Raw genomic sequence first — 18,890 nt, 5'->3', positions numbered from 1 at the left:
ATTACATGGTGCACAATGACTCACAAAGGAGAATGAAAATAGGTCTAACTAGAGGTTTCTCTTCCCTTGCACACGATCTGCGTGAACGTGTATGTGACTGTATGTTCCATCATGACTAACACTTCTTGGGCGTTTATTGAAAAAAAAACAAAGGCCTATAATTTGGCAGTCTTTAAAAGCTATGTATACTGTACAACTTGGAACTATGAGATGCATTTGAAGTGCACAAAGACTATCATCAGGCCATGAAAGAGGAGTTATCTGAAAAAACGGTGTGAAAAGCTCTTTGTGAGACCATGGGATTTAGCAGCTGCTCTGCAAAGGTGCTGATTCTGGCAGATTAGGGGAACTAAGTAAACAAAGTGCGATGATAAAACTTGTGTTGTGAGGAAACTTCCTGTCCCCACATGACAGTAGGAAAACATCTAGTCATGCAAAGTCTGCAGTGCTTTGGAGTGTTTACGACCACGGCAACAAAACTGATGTGCACGTAGTTAACAAGCTCGTAAGAAACTTTGGATGAACTTTCAGGGATCAACAACCTTAACAAGCCTATGAAATCTACATGCATACCTGTTTCTGGATCAGTGCAGTTTAATTTTATGAAAAATAATTCCACCTTTTTATAGTTTGCGCAGACTCCATCTGGTTTTACACGTAACCTAACACTCCCAAAAGAGCAGGAAAGTGAAGTCAAACACTGAAACACTGACTGGATGTAATTCACTGTGAGTTGAACTGTGAAATTTCATCCAAGTGCCAGCCACCATGAGTCAAGACTCAAAAGCTGCATGTCAGTGTGATCTGGGGATGTCGAGAACAGATCAACTTCCCCTGACGTGATGGAAGAGAACCAAGAGACGAATTATCACACTTCTTTTGATTCCTGTGGGAAAGGGACAGAGTGATACACAAAGCTGATAACATGCTGATCAACAGCTTCCCATTTCTAACATTAGCAAGCAGCTAAAACTGTATTAAGAAACATGAAGGACAGAAACACATTTCTCTGAAAGTTTGAAAAAGGAAGGATGACAGGTGAGACATAAGGTAAAATAAAATGCGAGGGGAATAATTCTTGTTTTCAAAAACAGTCACTCAACTTTGTCAAATCATATCAATGCTGCTACACTTGATGGGGGTATTATTATCTCAGATGTTGAATTAAAGTTTTTAAATCTGTTTAGGATTTACACAAGATATTTACAGAAAATGAAAATGTTTACAAGTTTTCCACAGTATAAATAATCCAGCTATGGCACACAAAAGGAACTGCTTCGAGTTTATATGCAGAGTCAGACTTTGAGAGACGATACTCCAGGAAATGAACTACTTTGTCATGTGTTGGTATAGCAGCGATAGGAGATGTAAATTACAATGTAAATGATCAGCTCAATCCTGAACGTGCCCTGAAGCTTCAGGCTTCTGGAGGAGAACCTTAATGAAGACTTTCCCAATGTGGTACTTAATAATGTACTTAGCACACTGCTACTACAATATGTCTCCATTGAAGCTGCAGAGCCTCTAATCCAGCTCGCCGCAGGAAGAAACCATTGTATCATTGCGGCTGATCACTCAGACCTAAAGACACTGATCCGCAGCCAGCGAGTTCCTCTCTCTTTCTTTCCTCTGTGCAGCTGCCTTTGTGTTAGTGAACCATGCCTGATTGCTTACCGAAATGTCGACCCCCTTTATCAATGCTCCCATATTTCAACTAAAGCATTAAGCCACCGGAGCTTAATGGGCCATTGTGGTACATTAGAGAACACAAACGCATTGACCACAGCTGACCCGCTGGCTGGTGTGTGTTCCTCCGCACGCAGAAAGCACAGGGCGAGAACGTATTGCGTTAGCTGGGCAGTTAGTCATCATCATTGCACTCAATTGGCACAGAGGGAAGAGTACCACCTCAGCTAAGAATGAAGTGACAAAGACTGGGAAGAAAGACGAAGTTAGAGCCAGTGCCGGGTGGTGAAGATGAGTTTTTGCCTGCATGGATCTTAGTAAACACAGTGACCTTGGTCCTTCCTTTAACTTAATCCACAAAAGATACGATGTGATTATCTGACTGGGAGTCTACTGGGCTGAAAACAGCTCATTGACGTTTAGCTGTTTTGTAGTGAGTACAGAGAACTGCAAAGATCACTACAGATACTTCCTTTTAACCAAGTTTCACAGCATTTCATTAATTTAGTGAGCAATGTGAGAAAGAGTGAAAGGACAATGGACTGTATCAAAAAACTGCAGAGCCTTGTAGTTAAAGTATACAACAAAGGTAATTGTGCAGCCTGCTATGTACATCTTCATTTAACGAACAATGGAGAAGGAAAAAAAGAAAATTAAAGGACAGCACAAAGTTTTCTTTCGCAGCCTAAAATCGTAAAATGAAAGAATATGAAGTTTTCTGACGATAAAGAAGAAACTAGTAAAAGCAAGAAATTCGTGAATATATGTCTGTCAAAATAATCACTTTTTTATTTGACTTTGATTAAAGCAGATGTAGACAAAAGCAGGTTTTTTATTTCTACTCGACAACAGGACTGACACTATACTGTTTTCCAGAATTAGTTGGAGTTGACTAATGCGGTAACGTTATTTAAAAAGGAGAATCTCATGCAGGGGCTTCTTATTTGAGTATAATAACATTGTTGAATCTATCCCTGACATTATTGCTTGTGTTTTTGCAAAGGCCAATAAAAACTAAACTATCCTTAAAACTGTTTTAATTGCACAGTATTACCCAATTGTACCATTTCAATATAGAGAGAGAAACACAGCTTGAGAGGTCACAAAGCTATGATTAGAAAATAATTGTCTGAGTTTAACAGTCAGTTCACCTTAAATTAACTAATTTTGAATTAAACTGTGAAATCTGTCTGTCTATAATCTTATCAAAATTTCAGGCTCGTTGTTTTCAGGTTCTTTAAACCCAAATTATTTTGGGACATGTTTATAATCATTTCTGTCTGGGTTTTGTGTTGTGAAGACAATTTTGGAGGTTGACACTTTTACTCCAGATTACTTTTGTTACTTTCAACAAAATAAACTGATCATAATGATCATTTCTTTTTGTGAACGTGCAGTGGAGCATTCTTGTTCGGTCGCATTTGCTTGAGGAAATTACACTAACAATCTAGCTGTGTTAACTAGCTGCCCAATAAAAATGTCAATGTCTTCTGTCCTTTTTCTTTCTGTCGTAAATTTGCTTACAACACAGGATTGAAAATGTGTCTGAATGCGTTTGTCTCCTAGCAACAGTAAAAACGTCACTGTCCGTATGTGGTCTACAAATCTACTGTCGTGACGAGAGGAGGTAGAGGATGATGGAGGAAAGAACGTGATTAAGGTTGGAGTGAAAGACTGAAGGGAGGGAGAAATGGATGAATGGAATGAATGAAAGGATATAAATTACTAGGTACAGATACTTGGAAGTTCACACATGCAAGGAGGGAAATAAAAACTTAATGAGGTGCATCGATGGTCTCACCCTGGTGTGTGTGTGTGTGTGTGCTTACCTGAGTGTGGGACAAGTGGGTGCTCCATCTTGTGACAGGGTGACTCAGGCAGCAGCACTGGCCCTCTCCTACCGGCCACGCCTGCAGGCCGCAGGACCAGCATGCACTGCAGCAAGAGCAGTGCATGCTGGGTAAAAGGGCGTCCCATGGGGGCCTGGGCTTGGCTCACTTTTCCTCAGGCCTCAGGGGGCCAAGACCATTGGAAAGACACACCTGAAGAGACGGGAAGAGAAACAGAGTCAGGTTTGGGTTTGAACAAAGGCTGATCTTACATTTCATTTAATCCAAGCGCTGAAAAAAGCTATCGCACACTATCGCACCTCTGCATCACTCCAGCAGATGCAAAGCAGTAAAAATAAACCCTCATGAAATGTGAACCAGGGAGAGAGGTGCAAAGACGAGCGAGTGATGGGGGGGAAAAGTGTTGGGAGCTCGGGCTTCTCACAGACACAGAGACCTCACCTCTCTCACCTCTGAAACCCGCTGGAAGAATCACACACAGCTCTGCATGAACTCCAACACCTAATGAGTGCCTCTATGCGAGTGCGTCCTCTTATATCTCAGATTACATCCCTTTGTGCGTGTCTTTGTTCCCACTGCAGAGGAGCTTTCTTGTATTTAATGATGAAGGGCAGCCATTCTTACATGTGTGCGTGTGTGTTTTCCATTATTAAGAGACTGTTTCTTTGTGGGTGATGGATGTGTCAGCTGCACGGCACTCCTCCTCATTGCTCAATTAAACCCTATGGCTGCGGTAAATCTGATTTGTTTGTATTCACACACCCGTATCCTCAAATTGCTGGATATTATACTATAACACTTACAGCCTACTCATTCATCCTGGAAAAGCTATTTGCTGCAAGAAAAACAAAGCCGTTTGCACAACTCAATTGTTCATAATTCCTTTCTCTTATGTGTGGGGGTGTATTGATAAGCGGTCTAGACCATCTACATCATTACTTTTTAATCATTCATGTCATTCTATAACAAGGAATGATTCACGCTGAGCACATCAGAAGAATAAGCCTCCCTGACTGTATCCCACATTATGAGTGAATATCTTCGCTATAAAAGGGCGAGTAATGGCAATTTGGCTTTGCTAAAATGTGTCATATTGCATTCTGTATCCGAGCCTGCGGAGCGGAAATGGACTTTTCATTTGTTGTCCACTCATTTGGGGGAAAAAAATATTTTGTAGAGGAGGAACAGAACAATCCTCCGTCCATGACAGATCTGATCAAGTGGTGAATAAGCAAAACTATTTTTTTGCACAAAAATCTGCACAGTGCTAAAAAAGCCAAAAGCCAAACGGAGCTGTGGTGGTGAACATTTACTCTCTGCAGACAAACCTTGTCTCCACTCCTCTCTGAAGTATAAATCGTCCTTAGAAAGCTGGCTCTGGGGTAACATAACACACCTAGAATGGAAAGTTTATTCTGCCTTTAGTGTGCATGAATAGGCTTCGTGACCTTGGGGCTTTTATGGAATTCATTTAAAGTCCAATGTATAAGTGCTCGCTGCAGTGGGGATATGTGGTTTGCCTTCACCCGCGGAGTAATGTAAAACACCTGTCATCCACAGCGGGGGGAAACCAAGTGACAGCCACTGCCACTTGCCTCTCTCTGTTCCTCTCTCCGTTCATCTTGATGATTCACTCGTCAGCTTCTATACGCTTTTGCGTATTCGCTTTAGTCGCTCTGTCATCTTACATGTCACTTTTCTTTGTCTGCCACTTTCCTTGACAGTTTCTCCTAATTTTTCTCCTCAGTCACCAGAGAGCCATTTTACCTGTTGCAGCTGAAAGTGAGCAAGTCGTTTTCAGCGGGTCGTCTGTTAGCTGGAACATTCTTCTTGTCATTTTTTATTGAGTCTTATAAACTTTTATGTCTGCATTCACTAAGCGAAAAATATTTCATAATCTGCTGGGCTCAGAGGTGAACTTGACATAGGAAATGAGATTATTGCTGTTTTTGCAGTCGTGTGTGTAATTTAAAATACTGCAGGTATTCACACACTCCAACACACACAGACGTTCCCTGTGACAGGAGCAGGAGCCGAGGTCAGCGGGTTTGCTGACCTTGCTCCCTCTGCTACATCTCTGCACACGACCTCCTGTCAACCCGTACATGTCTCCGCACACATGCGTATTCAAAAATCACACAAGTTCCACCATCACGTACATGTGTCATATCTACTTCTATGCAAGCTATCACGTGACAATTTCAGCTTTCTCTGAGTTCCGTGGGGAGCTAATGAGATTTTAAAAGTCATTTGATTGTGGTTGAATATAACCTTAAAGATGCCCTGTGTAGTTTTTTTGTAAAGAAACTAAACTTTTTGTTACCTAAACACCTTGTGTGTTCCTTGAAGTCCATCACCCATGTTTGCTAGAGCGTTGTCTTCTTCTTCTTTGCCTTTCTTGGGGCATTGGTAATTTATTTTTGCACATTACCACCACCAACTGGCAGTCAATGGAATAGCGTGAGTTTTTGCATCCTGCATGATAAAATAGTCTTTATATAAAGATGGGCAACAGGTCTACCACTTCCTGCCAATATCCTCAAATGAAGCCAAAATATTAAGGATGCGAACGCCACCATCTTGCACATTTTGTCTGTGCAGCACTGATCCAGGGAGGGAGTTGCGATAGCAATGTCTAATCTTGAGCTGTTAATCGTGACATTTCAACTCATTTTTACAGCATCAAACGACTAATAAAAACCAACCTTTTAGGAAAAGATAATACTTGAACACACTTCAGTGTGATAAGAACCATCTTTGAGAAAAAGTTTGTATCATGTCTGCTAACCTTAACGAGGCAAGATTTATGGCCTGGTGGTGATTAAGATGCTTTGGCTTCACTTTTTGGGAGCTATCAAGTCATCCATCTTTATATTCAGTCTGTACATGATACATATCGGGACCAACTAATGAAACCATTGCTCATAATATCATAAGAGGTCATAAACAAAAAAATGTAAAACAGCAGGTTTGATTTAGAAGAATGAAGGAATCTCAATTATGTCTAATTTGACTTTTCTTTGAATCTCAATTCTTTTTTTTATTTAGCAGTGAGAAATGGCATTTTGCATATTTAATGTCAGAGTCAAATTGCATATGAGCCCTCATTGTGTTTGCCTTATACTTCCAACATCTGGTTTGAATAATTCTCCACATGCTTCCATTGCTGCATTTTCATGATGATGAACTCTAATGAAAACCTGCCATTACGCAGTGACACACAGGAGACCTCTAAACTCTGAGATACTGTAAATATTTATAAGCCATAAATAAGAAAATGCACATGTCACTTTAAAGCCCCTTGGATAACCTGATTTATACCACACATCATTTGCATCATGCCTTTTTATTTAAGTGAGTGTCAGCCAGGAGATGATTTAAAACCGAACTATTTGAACTGTTGTTTCATTCCCCTGAAGTGATCTCTGGTGGATCCGATTTTCTCTTTAACTCACAACAAGCCATGCACTGACAGGTCCTGTGGGAGAAAACTGGAAGAGCTCTCTGAGCTGTTCGGTGGTCTAAACCCTAAATCTTCTCCAGGGCATCAGAACAAGCCTACACCACCACCACCACCACCACCACCTCCTCCTCCTCCTCCTGCTGCTCCCACTCCTACTCCTTTCTCCGTCTCTCTCACACTTCTACAAATATGGACACACAGGAGCGTTCATACAGCGCCGAAGCATTTACAGCACATACACACAGTGAAATCACCTTGGGACCAGGTGATGGATAACACCAGAGTACATTCAGTGCACGGAGCAGAGAGAACCTGAGCCACACAAAAACTTAACATGGGGTAAACGATATTGTCATTTGAAATGTATGTACAGAGCAGATAATAATATATCATGCAAGCCGAGATTATGTGAAACTTTGATGTTCTATTTCTGAGTTTTTTTCATCTGATTGGTTTGCTTGTGTATTTGTATGCATAAGAACTGTAAGAAGGTGTGTATTATATCTAACCATACACTTTTTGTTACTATCGTGATATGCACTGTTTTGCTCTTTCAAACCTAGAAGGGCACTTACAGAACATACCTCCACCAAAGCTGGACTTTACCACCCTGTTGCATAAACTGTAGATGTATTGAGATCAGATACGATGTACAAAAGAACTTGTCTGCAAACTCTGTGCAATTTATCATAAAAATCTGATATAATACAAATCGCTTAAAAGAAATCCCCAAAACATTGAAAGCGTCCTATATCGCAATATTAAAGACAGTGAAAAAACTCTGCTGGAATCGGCTACTTAAAGAAATCCACATCCAAAAGTTTCCAACAACTTTCAAGACAATTGGTTCAGTAGTTTTTGTGTAATCCTGCTATAAGTCTGAGAGAAAAAGCCATGAAAACATAACCTTTTTGGCGGATGCAATAAAAAAGAAAAGCAACACGATTACAGACCATCATCAGTACCTTGCTTTATCACCCACACATGCAAGTTTCTGGCTATGTTAAACTCATCAGGGTTATATCCGAGGTCGTTTCTGCGTCCATAGCACACAGTCATCCATGAAAATGTCACAAATACAATCAGTCATCAATCAGATATTAGACTTTGCATGAAAAGTATGCATGACCGTAAGCAGGAGCATTTTAAGGAACTTTTGGGACCCAGGCACAAAATCAAACTCTTCCTTGTAGTCTTCAACCAAACCTCTTCTGAACTCGGGGCCACAGCCAACTGCCGTAAAACCCGCGCAAAACAACATCATAACCATCGCTTAAAAACAAATAAGATGTATCGTAATCTTTGCCCATTAGAGACTAGGAAAAATAGTTCAATCTCAATTTCATGATCCGCAGACCCATACTTTAACCTTAGCCATAACAACTAAATGATCAACCATAACTCTAAAATCTCCCTGAACTCGAAAACCAAGTCTTAATGTCCAAAATGTCCTCACTTTCTAAAAATGTCTTGCCAAAGGTCAAAAAACTAAAAATGTGCAGACACATACACACACACACACACACGCACACACACACTCCGTATCTCTGCATTTCGGCTGTTGAGGTGTCGGCTAACTAATCAATTGAAGTCTTCCTGCAGTAACGAGCGGAGAGAGGATCATATTAACACCAACATTGATTTTGTCTGAGGGCGACTTCATGATGCTTACATTACACCATACATAATGAATAGACCCCCAAACAATCACCGGGTTTGTGTTCATCACAGCGACACACGCTCGCACATAAACAAGTTTGTCAAACATGAATGGTGCAGATGATCCATCTGTCCAAACACAGTCAGGGTAGTGTGAGATTGGGGTCACACCACAGTGCTGATGGATGCCTCTCTCTCTCTCTCTCTGGCCAGACAAGACACTCACCAGTAAAACCAGCCTGCTTTACACCCAAGCACACAAACACGGAGCTTACGTATATATATATATACGTGGCTGTATACGATTTGTGAGGCAGAACGCTTGGATGCAACCGTCTGGGTGTTTGGCTGTTTATCGCTCTGTCTATCAGGCGGATACTTGCCAGTTTTTGTTTGTTGTTCTGCATCTCTGTCTGCCAACTGGTAGCTATGAGGTTGGCGTCTTGTGTTTGGACAAAAGCAAACACAAACACGCACAGAGAGATGACGGAGATGTTTGCTTTTTACTTTGCTGTCTGACAGGGACAGCTGTGTACTTGATTTTCTGACTGATTAGTTTGCAATTGAGCTAAATTATTGATTGATAAAAGAAAAGAAATGATGGAAATGACAAATGTCTCCAGCTATCACAGCTCAGAAACGGCTGCCTCACTGGCCAAATGTACAACTGATTCCCTGGCTGAGTGACCGACAAACTAGATGACCAGGCGGGCAGACTGAATGACAAGTGATCTGCCAAGATAACATAATATAGACGACTGACTGACAGAGAGTGATGACTGAGTGAATGGCTGCTGCGTAAAACACAACATGATTGACGGATCAAGAGGAAAGCTGACTGACCTCTATTCCTTCTTGGCTGTAATGAGCATTTTTTTGAGGATTTTTCTGTCAAATTATTCAAAGTCTGTTGTTCCTGTCCCCTGCCTTCTAGGTTTCTACCTTTCATTGACCTTTTCCCTCAGTGTTTATGCTTTCAGTCAGCCTCAGTCCACTGGATGTCTCATGGACTCAGCGGATGATGAAACAGAGAATGATGGAACGATGATATCACCATCAAAAGGTCCATTGCCGCACAGCAGGGTTCTTTCCGCTCGGTGACCTCGCAGATCAAGGGGCAGATTAATTCCGTGCGAGGAAATGTTCATGTCCCTCCGAGAATGGGATTGGAAAGCAAACTTGGACAAGATGGCTTGTTTGTTTCTGAACCTTATCTGTGGCGAGCAGTGTGGCTTTTGAAGCGCAAATCAAATGTGCACATGTGTGGTTTGTCTTTTCCACTCTTTCACACAATAACACTGAGTAAACAGCTCTCTCAGTTCTCTCTCCAGCCCAGTTTGCATTTCACACTCCACCTTCCTTATTCTGAAGCAACACCTTACTGCTGTTGGGTTCAATAGAAGTCATAATTAAAGCTCATTTATGCTGCCTTTATAAAAAGGAATCTTAATCTTAAATTGAGAAACGTCTGTTACAAACAAGGGACCATGGAGGACCATGGCCATATGCTCCCATGCATCCTTTATTTTGGCATGGTTGGTATGCAATACATCCACTAGAGGGCAGCACAGTGTTGAGAGTTTCCGACAAAAACAAACATGGTGACGATGGAGGAAGTTGAGATCATTGATCGTTTATACACAGTGGAGGGCCAACTTACTAACTCGCAAAAATCTCTCCTCAAAGTTCCCCCATTGTTGAAATTTCTTTCTCGTGTCCTATTTTGTCAGCTACCACTGGCAACACTGCTCCCTAATGATTAACTGTGGTACTGCATCTGTTTCATCTGTACCCATAACCTTTCAGAAGATGTGCACAGACTCAGACAAAATGAAGGCAGATTAAGGATAGAAGGCTCCATCAGTTTCCATATACATATCTAACATTGAGCATAAATTATCCTTTAGGATGGGCAAGTGTCAAAATGTTTTTGTGTCCACATTGTCTCCTCTTCCCCCCCAAAAAAAATCACACCAACTTTCTAGTAAACAGACATAACGTGCGTCTTGCACATCTCCCCCCCTTCCTCCACTCCTTGATGTTGGTGGCCTTGGCACAGCAGTAAATTGTACATGGCTCATCAGATACTATCGACCCAACTGCAGTCATCATACTTGTGTGTGCATGAGCAAAAAATTAGTCGCATATTGGAGCTTATGTCAATGTATTTTATCTGCTATATATAATATCTATTACTTTTCTATTTCAATCCCGAATACATAGTTTTTTTCCCTCCAGTCTTGTTTATGTGCACCATAAACTAAATCGAATCAAAGGCGACTGGAAGACCTGAGCAATGCATGTAAGTAGTGATCTGACCTTGTATAGATGTCTGTCTGCACAAATCAATAGATAATGTGGTCATTTCACTTTTTCTGTTTTCCATTTCTCCATTACTGTACAAAACAGCAAAGCTTCCCTGATTGAGCCTTCAACCGAGTTAAGTTAATGGCACCGATGGTGCAGTAAAAGCAAATTTGCATTTTTGCCTAATAACTCATGAGCCACAGAAGAAAATAGGATCTTGGATCTCCTTGAAAATATAAACATAGGTGACATCCATTCTTGTCAAAATTGATTTTCACACTTCTCCCCCTGCAATAACACACACATGTTGGTACACACACATCTTCACAACTGAGAATTTGTATTTCTGTAGTGTGATACTGTATTTCCTCAGTCTGAAAATCAAACTGATCCACAAACAGCTCTTACTTGGAATATAAGCTTATTCAAAGAAATAGCGGGTTTGCTAAAAGACGTTGAAAACAGAAAGTTGTGCTTTGTTGTGTTAACACAGCTGAGAAATCAGCTGCTGTTTCCTGGTGAAGTTTGTTTAGTGGTGTGCTGAAAAATCGCAGGTACTCAGCCTAGTTCGAAGTTTGTTTATAGAAATTTCTGTTAAAACTTTTGCAGTTGGTTGGGTCAGGGTCAATTTAAGATAATGTCACCCACCCTGCTGCTGAGTAATGGTTGTACATATCCATACCGCTGCAATTTCTTTTTATTCTTTGCACAAACACAATGACTTTTAAACACAACAAAGTTTGTGTACTATGTCCATAGCTTTGGACCAGGACGTTCTGTACATCACACACATTTGCAGATAATCACTGAGGCACAGAAACACACACATGGACTGACACACACACACACCAAATCTCTCTTTCTTGCTCTAAAACACACCCGGCAATTTCATCTGTGTCCCACCCAAACTCTCCAGAGGTTCCCAAATCCTGCTGTTATTTTTACTCAACTCGCTTATCCTCTAGCGCTCATGCTGATGCACGACCACGTGCATCAAGCGCCGTCTGTGTGTGTGTGCGTGTCGACACAGCATAACTTCCAGGCAAGGGACGGCTGCAACAACATGCAGTGTGTGGCAGAAAAAAACGCGACATCATGCCTGATAGGAGAGAAACATCTGCGTGAAAAGCTCTCACACGCCACCAGACAGCAATTACCAGCATGACCTGGCCCAGTCTTCGTGCTTCCATGATTGCTGGAGGTAGTTCAATCTGACCTGTGACTAAAAAGCATTACGTTAAAGCCTGGCGGGGTAACACTTTGAATACAGAGCAGGGCTTTCAAAACTGTGCACTTCTAAATTTAGGTCAAGGTAAGGCAGAGTCAGGACATGCAGCCACCTCTATAATTACAGAAAATTAATCATCTCCCAGGTTGCTTGGTTGGTTTCCTTTCAGCTTTTGGCAACGATGTTATGAAAAAAGATACAGGGAGTACATTCTTTAAGATATATATATATATATATTATTAAAGCTTTGACATTTTAGCTTTCTTTCTGCTTGGAAGATTGATACCAGCTAGCTGACATAGCTCATGTGGCACAGGAGCTAGGCAGCCTGCTTTTGTCCAGGGTTAATGAAATCCAACCATAATTTCCAAAACTCACTAACAAATTAAAATCAAACCAAATCAAATTCTCCACAAGAAAATCAGAGCGCCATCACTCATTCCCTTTAAAAGCCGGGTGGATACGGGTGGATTGCTTGTATAATGATTAATTTACCAGTTAGTAGAAAGAACACTTCTCTCCAGTGATATATTGCACCAATGACTTCAGACCAGTGATTTTTTGGTGGAAAGGACAATCGTCTCAAATGCCTTCCACTGCCTGATTTTAAGACCAACACACCCATGGGCCTCAAATTGGCCCATATGCAATTGCTATTTAAACAACGTGGGTGCAGAACAGTAAGTTAACCACAGCATTCTAAAACAAGCAAAGACACTAACATCACGCTTGGTGTTGCTTTGTATCGAGTGTAAGATGGGGTCTTAGGAGCTATGGACAGCACAAGTGCCAGTTAACATTTCTCTACAAGTTGTATCCCTACCTGTACAGCAGGCTACTGCATCTGCTGAGAGGTGCCTGTACGATAAATCATCAACTTGTGAAAAAAATCTAGTGGTTGACCCAGGCACTGATCAGCTATTGAAACAGCAGTGCTGACACATAACCCAGACCCTCAGGCTACTGTCTGAGCTGCTCTCAATGTCAAGGAAGTGCTGTTCACAGGGAGCAGCTTGTCACAACATCCTTGAAGTGCTTGGAGTGGCTTAAATCTCAGAGAAGAAACCACTGTCCGAAAAACTACATCTCACTGAGAGATGATATTTCTAGAACAAGGGACTTCACCGACAGGAAAGCAAGTGCTCGCTCGCTGCCAGTCACCTTAAATAAAGTTTCAGGGTTCTTCTTTAGTTTCAAAGTCACTGATTACTTTTAATTAACAGCTAAAACTGAAGATTAACACAGATCCCAAAAACAAAAACTGATTTGCAATCATAAGACAAGTTTGTTTTCACCCTGGAGATGATCAAAACAATCCTTTAGTGGATGTTTGAAGAATACAGATAATGCGTCGGCATCAAAGATTTCTTCAAGTTCAAAGCTTTTTTTCTCTGTGTGGTGCATCAGCAGGGCCCATCCCTGAACGAGGAGAGGTGTCACCTCACGCCTGATCAAGGCAGCGGTGCGTAGATGGCTCAAGACTTAACAAAATAACTCACTGCACATAAAGGGAACACAAACATTACACTCCTGCACTCAAACAGACACATACACACTCACCTGGGAATGCAGTGATAAGGGACATAAAGCCCGGCTGCTGAGGAATGGTGACATTTTTAAAGCTTTAATTACATGCTTGGCTAACGGCTAGCCGACTGTCTCACCGGGTGCAAAATTACACTATCACTGTCTACACCTGTGCATAGATGTGAGTCTAAAACTGCCATTGGCACAAACACACCTGCTTTCTGCACCTCGGAAGCAAAGTGAGGGCACTCGCTGCTCTGCTGAAATCACAGGTAACTACCAACTACGGGAACAGCTCATTGATCTAGACTTCCAAAAAAACAGCACAGACATGACTCAGAAAAGAATGAAATACTACCTTAACACAGGAATGGTGCTAAGCATACTCTAAATGAAAAGAAAATTACAGTCATCCAAGGGTGAATTCCTCTTGACAACGCGCTGACAACGTGAAATTAGTCAATGGAGACTCTTTTTTGGGGGGTTCCACACATAGAGCTGCGGTTTTGAATCATCCAATTACTAATATTGTAATCAATCATATCAGCTTTAGTGGTGACAGAATATGACTCTGGGAATGATGGATGGAATCTCTCACAGATATGATTCCTCTGCAGGAGAAGTCAAGCCCCTGGGCTGCAAACTTACAACTGTACAGTATGATCTGTTAAATCTTTCACAGCCGAAGTAGAAAAGTTAAAAATGTACATTTATCCCAATACTGCACTTCAGCATTAATCTGAACGCAGCTTTTGAGGTCTTACACTTGCACTCAACGACATTCAGAGGTTAGCTTAATACTTTACTTTTAACTATTGTACTCTCTACTATACAGACCAGTTACTGCGAAGCTGCTTGGGGGGTGTTGTGGCTCAGGAGGTAGAGAAGGTCATGCATTAACCAGAAGGTCCGTGGTTTGATCCCCGGCTGCTTCAGTCTGCATCCTGAAGTGTCCTTGGGCCAAGTACCAAACACAAAATTGACCCTGACAGCTAAGCTGACCTTGTATGAATAGTGTGTGAAGGAAAAAGTGTTGCATTTTGAACCATGTATGTGTGTGAATGCGACTTGTACTTTAAAGCGCTTTTGGAGAAGCGCAAAAATAATTGCATAATATTTCCTTTACATATTCCATAATTACAATTTCCATAATGAATAATTTTGCAGTGACAGGAATCAAGAGGCCAGGGAATCAGTTATCATAGTTTTAATACTTAATAATGATGCGTTAGAGTAAACTAACGTCGTAGATATGTTTTTCTGCTTAAAAAAATCTATTTTGTTTTATTTCTACACTAATTCATTTTATTTATATTTATTTTATACACCTTTTTTGCATTCAATCAACTTGAAGTGAATCTTGTGATACCTTTTTACATCCATAGAAGATATGCAAACAATTCCTCATCATTGTATTTTGAGTGGAGACAGTCATCCTACCTGTTCCTTGTCATCATATCATATGTCATCATACTGCTTTTTACACATTTTAAAGTCTGCATAGTTGTTTGTGAATTGATAACTTCTGATTTGCTGAAGGTGTTGATTAATTACTGAACTAGAAGCCTTGATCGACCGGTTTTCTCACCACCTTATACATGACAACATGGAGCGCTAAAGAAAACACACTTCATCACAGTTATTCTCTTTTAAAATTAGATCCTTCACTGACAACAGTCCAACCCAGTCAGAGTCAAACGGAGACGGGGACGGGGGAAGTGAACTGTAATCAATCTTCCTACGTTTCTTGCAATCAACACAAGCAGGATAACAAGCCTCACAGCCTGCCAACTTCTACAGCCCGGTAATTGTATGCCTGAAAAATAAAAACAACCACCTCTTTGGCAAGAAAAAAAATCACAGGCACGTTCTTCAACACTCATAGAGGATCTGATGGGGAAGGAGCCATAAGGAAGCTGCCTTGAGATGACTTGTCTTACTGTATCTGAAGAAATGTGGCAGGAGGGATAGTAAATTAGCTCTCGGCTCCAGTGGAACCAATTAATTACCGGGGCGTGTGCACGTCAGTGTGTGTGTCTGTTGAGTGTCTGGCCTTTGTAATTTCCCCCATTAACACCAGAGACGGGCACAATAGCAGAAAGTTATTGCATTAATGAGAGGGAGAGATGAGTTTGGTTTGCGGCAGCTGTTTTAACACAGAATGGATGCAGCAGAAGTCGTCTTGTGTGTGTGCGTGGGTTATTGTGCATGCGCGTGACTCTGTGTCTCCGTCTCCCCGAACATGTCTCCCAAGGGTAAAGTGGAACAACAGACAAGCAGAGTCTGATACGGTGCCTGCAGGCATCCGATGTGATCGTGTCTCTGCTAAACCAAGCAAACAGATGTCCTCTCCCTCCGTCTTGCCTCTGTCTGTCTCCCCCCGTCTTTCATGCGCGCTGGTGAGGATTGTGAAGGATTGTGTTTCACCAGGAGCTGAATGGACTAGTCCACTCTGACAGGTAACCTCCTCGAAAATAGAGACACCAGAGACTTGCAGCCACTTTCAGAACCAACCTGAACTCCTTAGCCCCAGGCAACTTGTGTCTCTGTATCCATTAAAGTCATGTTAAAGCGAAAAGCTGCTGCTGAACCACAGAACTACAACTTGAGTAATTTTTCATCTGCAGTTGGAGTCCAGAGGAAGACTTTATTAGTCTGCAGTGCAATTAAGGAGCTACAGCAATTGAAACATGTTGGTTCACACACACACACACTGTACGTACTGTAATTCATGTACAGCAGCAGAAACTGAAATATTACAGCCATTAAAGGCTCGTTTATGCTTCAGAAATAGAAACGGACAGAGCCTTCTTTGAATACTCACCGTTAATTTCGTCCAATGAAAGCTTATGGATATGGCTAAAACAGACAAAATCAGAGCAGTACCACAATAAAGCAAGATGAACATAGGACAGTTGGTAAGAAAATAGGCATCTATGTTGTTACTTTGCCCCAACAAAGACAAACGTGGCTGCTTCGGACTCTTCTTCTGTGGTGACCGTCACCATTTTTGTTGTTGTCAGAAAACCTTGACTTTCTGCTGCCCTTTAGGGTTGGTTTGCAAAACAATCAAGGTAGAGGACGCATGAAAGAATGAGGGCGCAGAGGACGCATTTCTTCGTATGTGAAGGTAGCACAAATGAGAATACACACACCAACCGAATATTTCATGTTAACTAAATGTATTACTGTCAATAAATATATAAAATGTAAATGCATTAATTTGACTGGTGAGTCCTCCAAGACCTTATTTTTTTTAAAAGTCAGTCGCTCCTCCCGAGGTCATGGGATGCACATTATAAGAACAGCTGGTTAATAAGCTTATTTACATCCTGTGAAGATGGGAGTGAGCGAATCAAATGATATTGTGCTATGTCTTTGAAATTCAAACATTAAAGAGGATAAATTTGACCATCAGTGCCTCGGTGATTAGGAGCATGCGGGGAGGTGGTAATTGCATTTCCTTCTGTGATCCAGTGTATGTTCCCCATGAGAGAGGACGGGCTGTTTGTGGAGCAGCAAACAACAAACACAACAAATGCATCTCCAGCCAAACACACTCTCTCTTTAATAGATGATAGACATAGAGATGTCCATCATTACATCACTGCATCATGAAGCCTGGGTAATGAGGTTTTCTCTCAAGAATCAAAACTACAGTTTGCTTCAGCACTGTCCCTAATGATGTCCTACAAAATGGTGGAGACGGCAATCAAAGAACACACTTTCTTCATCACAACAGAATATCACACATAATAATAGTCCTCCTGCTGATGGCATCAACAACCAATAATGATCCCCCATCTTCCAGCCCTGAGCCTAAAATAAAAATCTAAAATCTGGGCCGGGGGCTGAGGGTGTGAGCGGACCGGGGCTGGATGTGAGAGGGTCACTGTCGGGACATTTTCAGGCCACAAAAATAGAGAGGGACACAAAATCACAAGACACCTCTGCCACACAGGAAGTGGAGGATGTTACGTCTCCAGAATCCCCTAAAGTAGACAACTCAGTTATGCGCAAAGCCACAGCTCTCAGGGTTGAGATAATGCAAATGCAAGAGAGGCTGGAGGTAACGTAATGTTTGTTAGAGGGCTAATGTAAGTGAACGTTTAAATAAGTCATAGAGCTATGTAATTACCATTCCACATAATGTCCAATATATCAAGCGCGACACACTGCCATCCAATCCAATAATGTCTTTTACCCAGGTGAGTGTGCGGGCGCTGCAGTCGCCTGTCAACCCAAGGCTACGCTGCTGGAATTAGATCAGATCACACTGTCTCTAAACACAATTTCCCCAGTCTGATCTCACAACGTAGAAATGTCCCAAAGGGTTGACTCTATAGCAGCCTCAGCCTTGCAAGGTCCAAGAAATCCAAGTTCAAGAAGAAACATCAATGTGTTTCATTAAAAAACAGACAAATTAATTAGTTGCAATATCTCTTTGAGTCAATACAACTGTGTTACTGTAAGGTTAAAAGAAATTAAGACCACAGCGTATATGCTCCCATCATTACCTCCTCCACATTAGTACATGCCAACATGTAGATTCTTGGGTCCACTGGCTTAATGACCGAGTTGTCCTTTTGCATGTGCTCATTAACCACTGTGACTAAGGCTTTTGTGCAGGTAGATTTCCTTTGTAAATGCCAGTTGGAAGGTCACGACAAGTGAATTAGAGCACAAGTTGACAGCGTGCCACGGTTGAATCAGTGGGTTGCCTTAATAAAAAGAAGTGATATAGAAAACGGTAGCACAGGGTAACTGACCACAGGTGAAATACTATTAGTGTAGCTGTCAAGTTGATAATTGACTTTGCAGCATTTACATAGGAACATAGGAATCCATAAAGTTCAGATTATATGATGCACTTTCACACACCACACTTTGCAGATAAGGACAGGAGGGGGTGATTCTTTGCATTTCTGAGGGAAACAGAAAAAACTCTTTTCCAGAATTTTCTCCGGGTGCCATTATTGATGTTGATCCCTTGGCGCGTCACGCTGCACTCTTACTAATCAGGTCTCACTGTAATGTTTCCACACTGTCTCCCTCTCGCTGATCAATGACACTCTACCCTCCCTCAAAAGCACCAAACTTCAGGCAGGGAGCGTGGCCTGCACAGTTAATCCACTCCGCCAGTGTACTGCTAAATCATCAACACGCCACA

General features: G+C 41.5%; 1 protein-coding gene across 3 annotated transcripts in view; it reads right to left on the bottom strand.

The window, feature by feature from the left end:
• Nucleotides 1-18,890, bottom strand: part of sema5a (sema domain, seven thrombospondin repeats (type 1 and type 1-like), transmembrane domain (TM) and short cytoplasmic domain, (semaphorin) 5A) — a 122,448-nt gene that overhangs the window by 85,858 nt on the left and 17,700 nt on the right. For 2 of the 3 annotated variants that reach the window (XM_020087793.2, XM_069512859.1), the window contains exon 2: nt 3,516-3,728. In XM_020087793.2, coding sequence (XP_019943352.1) covers nt 3,516-3,663 — 148 coding nt within the window. In that variant the 5' untranslated portion in view covers nt 3,664-3,728. Of the gene's footprint in view, nt 1-3,515; nt 3,729-5,859; nt 5,876-18,890 lie in introns of those variants that run through there. The other variant, XM_020087794.2, reaches the window with a different exon arrangement.

The sequence above is a fragment of the Paralichthys olivaceus genome, chromosome 17 (assembly GCF_024713975.1).
Source record: "Paralichthys olivaceus isolate ysfri-2021 chromosome 17, ASM2471397v2, whole genome shotgun sequence".
Classification (NCBI taxonomy): Eukaryota; Metazoa; Chordata; class Actinopteri; order Pleuronectiformes; family Paralichthyidae; genus Paralichthys; species Paralichthys olivaceus.
Note: the sequence above shows the minus strand (reverse complement) of the source record. Positions and strands in the feature narration are given on the sequence as shown.